The sequence below is a fragment of the Cololabis saira genome, chromosome 8 (assembly GCF_033807715.1).
Source record: "Cololabis saira isolate AMF1-May2022 chromosome 8, fColSai1.1, whole genome shotgun sequence".
NCBI classification, from domain to species: Eukaryota; Metazoa; Chordata; class Actinopteri; order Beloniformes; family Belonidae; genus Cololabis; species Cololabis saira.
In genome coordinates, this window is record NC_084594.1 from 23,121,553 (window position 1) to 23,132,920 (window position 11,368).

At 42.4% G+C, this 11,368-nt stretch overlaps 1 protein-coding gene across 1 annotated transcript; it reads left to right on the top strand.

Annotated features, from left to right (window-relative positions):
- Positions 1–1,132: 1,132 nt before the first annotated feature.
- Positions 1,133–2,711, top strand: gpx1a (glutathione peroxidase 1a). Its single transcript, XM_061728528.1, has 2 exons — positions 1,133–1,411; positions 2,029–2,711. Exons 1-2 carry the CDS (start codon positions 1,187–1,189, stop codon positions 2,377–2,379), a joined length of 576 nt encoding a protein of 191 aa, XP_061584512.1. The 5' UTR covers positions 1,133–1,186; the 3' UTR covers positions 2,380–2,711.
- Positions 2,712–11,368: the final 8,657 nt, after the last annotated feature.

Sequence of the window (11,368 nt, forward strand, 5' to 3'; positions counted from 1 at the left end):
TGTTTTCCTCCATTTTCTTTCTGCTTTTCTGCATTTCTTTTTCATTTGTTTGATTCTTTCACTTCTCGATGGTGGCATACCATATACTGTTTTAGTTTTAAATGGAGCCACAATGGCTGACTTCAGGTTGCTGTTAAAATAATCAACAATAAAATCACACAATGCAGGTAAAAACTGTGCAGGGGTGTGATAAAATGTCAATACAATTTGCAGCCACTTCAGAAGTTATATACCGTTTCTTCTTCAATGCAGCTGGATGCATCATCGGTGCCTCACTCACCCCCTTCCCCTCCATTCAGGACATTTATGACACCCGCCTCATCCGCAAAGGGACCATGATTGTGAGCGACCCCTGCCACCCCTCACAAGGTCTCTTCAGCCTCCTGCCCTCTGGGAGGAGATACCGGAGCCTCCGGGCTCGCACCATCAGACTGGCAAACAGCTTCATCCACCAGGCCGTCAGGAAGCTGAACTCTCTCCCCACACTCCCATCCTCCGCCTTAAAACATTTAAAAACCCTTTGTATATAGTATTTTAACTATTGAACTTAATTTTAATCTGTTTGCACGACTATTTTTATCTTATTTATTTTTGTTTTATTTATTTCATGTCGGACAAGAGGAAAACGTACTTTCAATTTCTTGTATTTTATGAAAAGTTTACAATAAAGATGACTTTGACTTTGACTTTTGACTCTCAATGTTCTCGCTGGGACTTAAAACTGGTGATATTAATTAGATGCAAATTCTGCTACTTTTATATGTAACTTAACTGTGCAGTGATACAAATACTAACTACAAAAAGTGGCCTGGCATAATAATGAAGTTAAACAGGTAGTAAGTACATCTTGTACAGTGTGTTCTGTTTCTTTAACATTAACCCTATTGTTAAAGTTATAGCACTGCAACAGTTAGACTTAACAGTATATTATAATGGAGTTTTAAGTGGGCTTTTTTTCTTTTCTTATTTTTAATATTCAACAATTATGATAGGAAATTATGTCGTCAAGAGGGGAAATGTAAAAGTGGGTCAAGCCTTGATGTGTACATTTTCATAAAGCCACGCCCATAATAAAGCAAAGGGGGCTGGACTTCCAAGTAAAATTGGCCTTTAGTAGATAAATACATTGGGCGGGATTTTCTTTGACTTTTCTACATTTCCGTCCAACACAGAATAAGTTCTTGAAATGGCAGGGAATGCTAAAAAGTTTTACGAGCTGACAGCTAAGCTTCTGTCTGGAGAAACGTTTAGTTTCTCTGCACTGAAGGGGAAAGTTGTCCTCATTGAGAATGTGGCGTCCCTGTGAGGAACAACAGTCAGGGACTACACTCAGATGAACGAGCTTCACTCTCGCTTCTCCGCAGAGGGACTCGTTATCCTGGGCGTGCCCTGCAATCAGTTTGGACATCAGGTAAGTCCTGTTTCCCCGATCAACTTCACTATTTAGATCGAATTTCATCATATGTCCAAGACTCTGGAGTCTGGACCACCTCAAACGCAAACGTGCTGTAGGGCAGGCTACTATTTTGGGTGCACACGTGTTTTCAGTCCGTCTTGAGTTTATTGATCGTTCTCCTAATCTAAAATGCATCATACTATGCTTTACCGAAACAATTCAAAATGCTGTTTATAAGAAGTTTTAACGGGAAAAGGTTTTCAGAAATACTCAGATTGTGCAATTATCACAGATATTAGTGAACTCAATCATTTCATGTGAATTGTTATTTTTTTTTGCTTTTAAAATGAGAATAACTTTTTTCTTATATGTGAATTTGTCAATCTTGTTCACATAAATTTTAAGTCAAAATAAATACTACCAAGTGACAAACAAAGTGTTGAAAAAGAATAAACTAAATGCACACCGTGTAATGCATTGAAGTAAAAAATTGCACTCAAAAGCACTAACTGGAGGAAATATATACTCTTTTCAACCGTTGGCCCTAATTTGTGCTTATCAATGTAATTTCCAGACTGCTCTCAGTTGAGGTACATAATAGATTTAACCGTCTTAATGTTTGTGTCTAACAGGAAAATGGTAAGAACGAAGAAATCCTGAGTTGTCTGAAGTATGTCCGTCCAGGGAATGGCTTTACACCAAACTTCCAGCTCCTCGAGAAGGTGGATGTGAATGGAAAGGATGCCCACCCCTTGTTTGTCTATCTGAAGGAAAAACTCCCGTCCCCTTCCGATGATGCCGTGGCTCTCATGACTGATCCAAAGTTCATCATCTGGAGTCCAGTGTGCAGGAATGACATATCCTGGAACTTTGAGAAGTTCCTAATCTCTGCTGATGGGGAGCCTTACAAACGCTACAGCAGAAATTTCCTCACCACTGATATTGAGGCAGATATTAAAGAGCTTCTGAAGAGGATCAAGTAAAATGTGCAACAACACGTTATGGCTGGCCAAAAAAGATATCTGATGTGGCCAGAGAGAATTATCAGTGGACACACATTATATCAGTATATTAGTATTATATCATGCTGTCCTAGCTCATTGTCAATGTCAATTTCAGCGTTCGAAATGTTGTGATATTTCTGGTACCATACGCTATGGTTTTTCAGTTAATTTACTTAATGATGACACTCTTATAAACCTCTTTTGTGTAGGGAGTTTCTGATGAAAATGTAAATGTTTGACTCGACCATTGTGTATACCACAAATATCTTAATTCTCCAGGCATAAACATGAGAAATAAATTCTATCTCGTATCAAGTCTTTTTGTCATTTGTATATTATGCAAACATCTTAAGCATGTCCCACAACAAGTGAAACCTAAATTTGATTTAGTAAGCTGTATGAATTGAAGAATATAGCAATGGGCATAAGGACTCTTCTCATCCTGGACACTCTCCGTTTGCACTGTTGCCCTCAGGTAGACGGTACAGAGAAATAAAAACAAGAACAACCCGATTTAGAGACAGTTTTTATCCTACAGCTGTAACAAAACTCAATCTACTCAAAAACAAACTGTAACTGATATGATTTTAATTGTTTATTGGTTTTTATCAGTTATTTGTTTTATTTTGTGTTGTGTGAAAGTGTTTTGTATGTGATGGTATTAGCACTGACTAATGGCAATTTGTAATTTCGTTGTTATAGTTATAAAGATCTAATCTAATGTGCAAATCATACAAACACTTAACAGTACAACCAACAACATTCATAAATATCTGAGATGAGGCAACACAAAGTGGAAGAGACACCAGCAGCTGAGACATTCTCCAACTTCTTAGCTTGAAGGAGCTACAGATTGGGGATTTAAAAAAGTAAAATACCGGTACCTAAATAGGAGCCTTAAAGGGGACCTATTATGGCATCTAATACCTATTTTAAACAGGCCTTGAATTTCTTAAAAACAAGCTTTTTATTTTTTTTTGCTAAATAAATTAGAAATTCAGCCTCTGAGCCATGTCTGCAGCATCCCATTCTCTAAGTAAATTGAATATCTTGGGATTGTGGACTGTAGACGTCCTCAAATAAGACATTTGAGGACGTCTTCTTGGGTTTCGGGGAACAGTAATCAACAATTTTAATTATTTTTCACCATTTAATAGACCAAAATCACATTTACTTTTTGTATCAGTAGCAGCTAAATATCAGCAGCAATTGACTATAGTAATCTAACGTTGAAATAATTTACAGACAAAAAAAAATATTATATAGTTTTGGGTTAATGGCATTTAAATATAAATTTGATACAGAATAATGAGCTTTTGGTCATTACTTACCCATATGTGTGTGCATGGATTCGTGGTTGTGTGCAGAAGTGTGAGCACACTTCTTAATAGAGGGCCCCGGCCCCCATATTCACTGAGTGCCCCCCACAGAATGGCATGAGGGACACGGTCAAATGCCTTCTCCAGACCCACAAAACACATTTGGACTGGTTGGGCAAATTCCCATGAACCCTCGAGCACCTTGCAGAGGGTATAGAGCTGGTCCAGTGTCCCACGACCGGGACAAAAACGGCATTGTTCCTCTTGAATCCAAGGTTCGACTATCGGCCGTATTCTCCTCTCCAGTACCCTGGCGTAGACTTTCCCAGGGAGGCTGAGATGTGTGATCCCCCTATAGTTGAAACACACTCTCCGGTCCCCTTTTTTAAAAAGAGGGACCACCACCCTGGTTTGCCACTCCAGCGGTACTGTCCCCTTCTTCCATGCAATGTCGCAGAGGCATGTCAACCAAGACAGCCCGACATCCAGAGACTTGAGGTACTCAGGGCAGATCTCATCCACTCCCGGTGCCCTGCCACTGAGGAGTTTATGAACCACCTCAGTGACCTCGGCTTGGGTGATGGATGAGCACTATTAAGTGTGCAGTGTACGAGTAGGGGTGGCCTGAGTGAGTGTACGACTCCCGGACTGACTTTTTGTCCCAGTCCGTTTTGTTTTTTGCTTCTCTTTGATGTTTCTGTGACTCTCTGTTACCACTTTTCCACCAAACCAGTTCCAGGGCTGGTTTTGGGCCAGTGCTGAGTTTGGAACCAAGCTTTCTGTTTCCACAGACAACAAACTGGCTCCGGCCCAGAAAGACCGGTTCCAAGGAAGCACCAACTCTTTGCTGGGCTAGAGGAAAGAACCGCTTACGTAAGCGGAGGGGGCAGAGTTATTAAGACCAACTGCAATAGCAATAGACGGAGACATTTTCAAATAAGAATGAATCTGTATGCAGCAAAGCAGGAGTGGTCTGAGGAGGAGACAACCTGTCTTTTAGAGATGTGGTCAGAGAGCTGGAAATCAGAGCAGCCAGTTTTGTCAGTGGTAGTGTGCCGGCCCCCTGCCGGTGCTGATCTAGAGTTTCTGTCTGAGTTTTCAGGTTTCCTATCTGGTTTATTGATCAGTACAGATACATTCATCATAGTGGGTGACTTTAACATTCATATGGATGTTTAAGTTAGCTTTTAATTCTCGTTTAGAATCCATAAATGAAGGAACACACTGCTTTAATCACACTCTCGATCTTGGCCTCGCCTGCGGTGGAAAAACTGATCCCCTGCCTGTAAACCCCCCCCCATCTGACCACTTATAAAAGTGTTTGAATTTAACATTGCCAACATAAAGGCGCGTAAGAGAATTCCTGTCCGACAGATTTGAACTCCTGCTAGTGGAAACGCATAGTGACTGCAGAGAGGTCCAGACTCTCCCCAGACGATGTAGACGTCCTTGATTTTTAGAAAAAGAATTTGAAATTATGAGCTCAGGTATTCTTTGCTTTCAGTATTTTATTGTTGTATGATGATGTGGACATCGGCTTTATTACACCATCCATGTTTCAAGCAAGACAACTTGCCTTCTTAAGTTGCACTTTAAGTTGTTTTTCATTAATTATGTTAAAAAGAACATATTATGCCTTGTGCACTTTAAGTTGATTTTATATATTTCAATTCAATAATTTAAAAGTTTTAACAAACGAAAAGATAAAACTTTTATTTTTTTGCTGATCTGAAAAATCATCCGATCTGTGAGTTTTTTGCTCAGTGACAGTTTCTCATTGATGTACTTCCACCTTTGTCCAGCAGAGGGAGATGAAGACCAACATTTATGAAGATGAGCTGCTGTTTCAGCACAAATACCTCTGCTGGATAAACAGAAACATACTGATAGTGATGAATCTAACTCGGATGTGGATGAAAAAATGATAAATAAAGCTGGATGTGCTTGACCCCCACGGAGGTTTGGCAGGTGGACCGAATCCTGGTCTCTGAAATCCCTGCAGAGTCCAGCTCCACCTCATATCATCTACTCACCACAGTTCGCTAGAGAGGACCTGCAGGTCTGGATCTGGACCCTAGTGGTTGGTGGAGGACCTGTTTATTGTCCAGATTATATCATTACAGAAATCCTTGTCTGTTTTATCATTAGGTAGTACAATAAGGTACTAGAGTTTATATCTACTGGTGTCTGAGTCGTAACTACTGAGCAAATAAACCATATGAACTAAAACTGATTTTTTTTGTAACTCTTTTAAATATGGTATATAATTGGTTCATTGTCGTGTTAAACTCGGTCCTCACCTCTCCTCCTCCCGCACTCTCAGCACTGGCTCTCCTCAGGGTTGTGTGCTTCTACACATCGGACTGCAGCCCCGCCCACCCAGAGAACATCATTGTCAAATTTGCTGATGACACAACGATGGTGGGGCTGATCACAGGGGGAAACGATTGAACAACCTGGCACTGAACATCACCAAAACCAAGGAACTCATCTTGGATTTCAGGCGGAACAGAGCCGCCCCCGCCCCCCTGTACATCAACTGTGATTGTGTGGAGCAAGTGCAGTCCTTCAAGTTCCTGGGCATCCACATCACTGCAGACCTCTCCTGGTCTGTCAACACCACTGCACTGGTGAAGAAGGCTCAGCAGCGGCTGCACTCCCTGAGGGTGCTCAGGAAGGAGAACTTGAACACACAGCTGCTGGTGGCCTTCTACCGCTCCACCATCGAGATCCTGCTGACCCACGCCCTGACAGTGTGGCACTCCAGCTGCACGGAAGCAGACAGGAAGAGGCTGCAGAGGGTGCCAAACACAGCACAGAAGATCATCGGCTGCCCTCTGCCCTCCCTGTCTGATATCTACAGCTCCCGCTGCCTCAGCAGGGCAAGGAACATTGTAAAGGACAACACCCACCCCGGTTTCCACTTCTTTGACCTGTTGCCCTCTGGCAGGCGCTTCAGGTCCATACGGACCCGAACAAACAGACTCAGGGACAGCTCCTTCCTCAAAGCTGTGAACTTTCTAAACCAATAAGCTACCTCATACTGTGCAATATTCTTCCATCCACTCAAGTGCAATATTCTTCCACTCATTCATTTGCATTATTATTATTCTCTCATTCACTCATTTTCATTATCATCATCATCATCATCATCTTCTTCCGCTTATCCGTTCCCGGGTAGCGGGGGCAGCAGCCTCAGCAGGGATGCCCAGACTTCCTTCAGCCCAGACACTTTCTCCAGCTCTTCCGGGGGGAGTCTGAGGCGCTGCCAGGCCAGCCGAGAGACATAGTCTCTCCAGCGTGTCCTGGGTCTTCCCCGGGGTCTCCTCCCGGAGGGACATGCCTGGAACACCTCCCTAGGGAGGCGTCCAGGAGGCATCTGGTACAGATGCCCAAGCCACCTCAGCAGACTCCTCTCAATGTGAAGGAGCAGCGGCTCGACTCCGAGCTCCTCCCTGGTGACCGAACTCCTCACCCTATCTCTAAGGGAGCGTCCAGCCACCCTGCGGAGGAAACTCATCTCGGCCGCTTGTATCCGCGATCTTGTCCTTTCGGTCACTACCCAAAGTTCATGATCATAGGTGAGGGTAGGTGCGTAGATTGACCGGTAAATCGAGAGCTTCGCCTTTCGACTCAGCTCCCTCTTCACCACGACGGTCCAGTACATCGACCGCATAACTGCGGACGCTGCACCGATCCGTCTGTAAATCTCACGCTCCATCGTTCCCTCACTCATGAACAAGATCCCGAGATACTTGAACTCCTCCACCTGAAGGCAGGACTTCTCCACCCACCCGGAGAAGGCATGCAACCCTTTCCCGATGGAGAACCATGGCCTCGGTTTTGGAGGTGCTGATTCTCATCCCTGCCGCGTCGCATTCTGCCTCAAACCGCCCCAGCACATGCTGAAGGTCCCGGTCCGATGAAGTCAACAGGACAACATCATCTGCAAAAAGCAGAGATGAAATCCTGAGGTTCCCAAACCGGATCCCCTCCGGCCCCTGGTTACGCCTAGAAATCCTGTCCATAAAAATTATGAACAGGACCGGTGACAAAGGGCAGCCCGGAGTCCAACATGCACCCGGAACAAGTCTGACCTACTGCCGGCAATGCGAACCAGACTCCTGCTTCGATCATATAGAGACCGGACAGCCCTTAGTAGAGGGCCCCGGACTCCATACTCACTCAGCACCCCCCACAGAACGGCACGAGGGACACGGTCAAATGCCTTCTCCAGATCCACAAAACACATGTAGACTGGTTGGGCAAATTCCCACGAACCCTCGAGCACCCTGCGGAGGGTGTAGAGCTGGTCCAGTGTTCCACGACCGGGACGAAAACCGCATTGTTCCTCCTGAATCCGAGGTTCAACTATCGGCCGTAATCTCCTCTCCAGTACCCTGGCGTAGACTTTCCCGGGGAGGCTGAGAAGTGTGATCCCCCTGTAGTTGGAACACACTCTCCGGTCCCCCTTTTTAAAAAGAGGGACCACCACCCCGGTTTGCCACTCCAGCGGTACTGTCCCCTTCCTCCATGCGATGTTGCAGGGGCGTGTCAACCAAGACAACCCTACGACATCCAGAGACTTGAGGTACTCAGGGTGAATCTCATCCACCCCCGGTGCCCTGCCACTGAGGAGCTTACGAACCACCTCAGTGACCTCGGCTTGGGTGATGGATGAGCACGTCTCCAAGTCCTCACTCTCTGCTTCCTCAGTGGAAGGCATGTCAGTCGGGTTGAGGAGATCCTCGAAGTATTCCTTCCACCGCTTGACAATGTCCCCAGTCGAGGTCAACAGCTCCCCACCCACACCGTAAACGGTGCCGGCAGAGTACTGCTTCCCCCTTCTGAGGCGCCGAACGGTCCTCCAGAATTTCCTCGAGGCCGACCGAAAGTCTTCCTCCATGGCCTCCCCGAACTCCTCCCAGACCCGAGTTTTTGCCTCTAGGACTGCCCGAGCCGTGGCTCACTTGGCCTGCCGGTACCCATCTACTGCGTCAGGAGTCCCACAGGCCAACATAGCCCGGTAGGACTCCTTCTTCAGTCTGACGGCATCCTGTACTTCTGGTGTCCACCACCGGGTTCTAGGATTTCCGCCACAACAGGCACCGGAGACCTTGCGTCCACAACTTCGAGCCGCCGCGTTGACAATGGAGGCAGAGAACATGGTCCACTCGGACTCGATGTCGCCCGCCTTCGTTGAATGAATGAATTATCTTTATTTCAGTCTTGTACATGTTTTTTACAAAACAAAATGAAAAAGTAAAATAAACATTGCTTTTGCCGAAAAGGTGTAGGCTGAAGCCGTAGCTTATAGTGCCTACCCTTTTTATCTTGTGATCAGCTTAAATATGAAACATTAGCATTACTCCATGGAAACAAACAATGCATATAGAAGACAAAAAATAAATAAGACAAAATATAAAATTGAAGTTTCACATTCTAGAATGTTTTTGATAATATACTTTATAGTTATAGTGTTTTCTATTTATTTACAATATTTTCTTTAAACATTTTCTTAAACTTGAAGATATAACTGCACATCTTTAGGTCATTGTCACAACTATTCCATATTTATCTTGCCTTAATTGATCTACATCTCTTTTTAATATTTGTTCTTGCTGTAGTCATCTCAAACATGAGTTTCCCCCTCAGGTCATAGCGGGTTTCTTTTATTTGAAACAAGTCCTGAATGCAGTTTGGAAGCAGTTTCTGCTGGGCTTTAAAGGCAAATAAAACAGTTTTCTACTCTACTATATCAGTATTATATTTAATAAAGAGATTATTTGTTGGTTCATAACAGTCAGATCTATGAATTATCCTTAAAGGAAGCTCTTTTCTGTAATAAGAAAATAGGGTTTGTATTTGTTTTATAGGTGTTACCCCATACCTCCCCACAATAAGTCATGTATGGAACTATGAGTGAGTTATAAAAAAAAAAGCTGTTTTTTTTTTAGTCTGTTTGTTTTTGACCCGCTACAGAGTCATCAGGTCAAAAACAAACCCCAAAGCCATAATCACCCTGAACAATATGTGAATCATCCTCGTTACTGTCTCTTTAAACTGTGCAATACTTCTCCCGGACTTTGTGCAATATTCTACAATATTCTACACATGTATATACTGTCATCTGTAAAAAAAAAAAAAAAAAAAAAAAAAAAAAAAAAAAAAAAACCGATTCAAATGCACCTTAACATTTTTTATATTTTTTATATTACTTATATTTCTTGTATTTCTTATTGTTTGCACTACTGCTATTTATCTTGCACTGGAGAGGTGATGCTACCTCTAATCTCACAGTACCCAGGTACATTGATAATAAAGTATTCTGATTCTGATTATACATCAAAAACTGTGCTCTTTGACAGAAGATATAATTTTTTTTACTTAATATTGATAGGGTTTTGGACATTTTTGATTTTACACTATTTATAGGCCTATGTGATTTCCAGCAAAGTTTATCATCAATTATTACCCCCAGGAACTTATTTTCGTATACTCTTTTTATTTCCATACCACTAATTTTAATTGATTAAAATTTGATTTTTTTTTGCTAGTGCCAAAAATTATGAACATAGTTTTAGTTAGATTTAATGATAGCTTATTGATATCAAACCATGCCTTCACATTTTTCAGTTCTCCCAGTTCTTCCACCACATTCAGCAGCCGTTCCAAATTCTTCCCTGAACAATAAAGGTTTGCGTCGTCAGCAAACAAGACATATTTTATTATTTTAGAGACTTTACAAAACTCATTTATATATAATATGAACAATTTAGGACCTAACACGGAGCCTTGTGGGACACCGAAGTTGACTCTTTCTAGTTCTGATTTTACATTATTTAATTCAACATATTGAAATCTATCAGCGAGATAACTCTTTACCCATGAATTGGCAATCCCTCTGACACCATATCTCTCTTGTTTATTTAATAAAATATTATGATATATGGTATCAAATGCCTTCTTCAAGTCAATAAACACCCCCACTGTATATTCCCCTTTCTCGATAGCAGTTGAAATTTCCTCTAAGTTCCATCACAGCCATTGAGGTGGACCTATTTAACGCTAAGCAACAACTGAAACGTAGCCTACACCCATGGGTGCAGATCCCGGGGGGGACGGGGGGGACATGTCCCCCCAATTTCTGAAAAACATGAATTGTCCCCCCCAATAAAAATACCCTAAATTATTCAAAATTGAACAAATGTATTTTCAGACTTAAAGGTTGAATATGTAGAATATTTATTAAAAATATATTTCTAAAAAAATAATACATCCACGGTGCGTTTTGAGGTGTACAGATTGAAAGTATTGCTACGCCATAATTTTTTTTTTTTTAGTCTGAATTGATATTTTTAAAATTTTTGACGGGCTGTTTAGGACAAATAAACAAGAAATAAACAAGAAAGGTAAGCACAATAAATGATTCCCTGTGCAGTATTTTTTGGCGAGCCTTTACCAATTTATGGCATGGTATGATTTGCATATTGGCAAAAAATTAAAAATTAAAATCACGTTGGTGTCCCCCCCAATCCTGACATCGATCTGCACCTCGATTGTCTTTTTGTATGACAAATGGCAGCATTGCAAGCTGTGCCTCGCTGAAGGGGATGACCTGTATGCTGTCTATAACGTATTAAATGTAA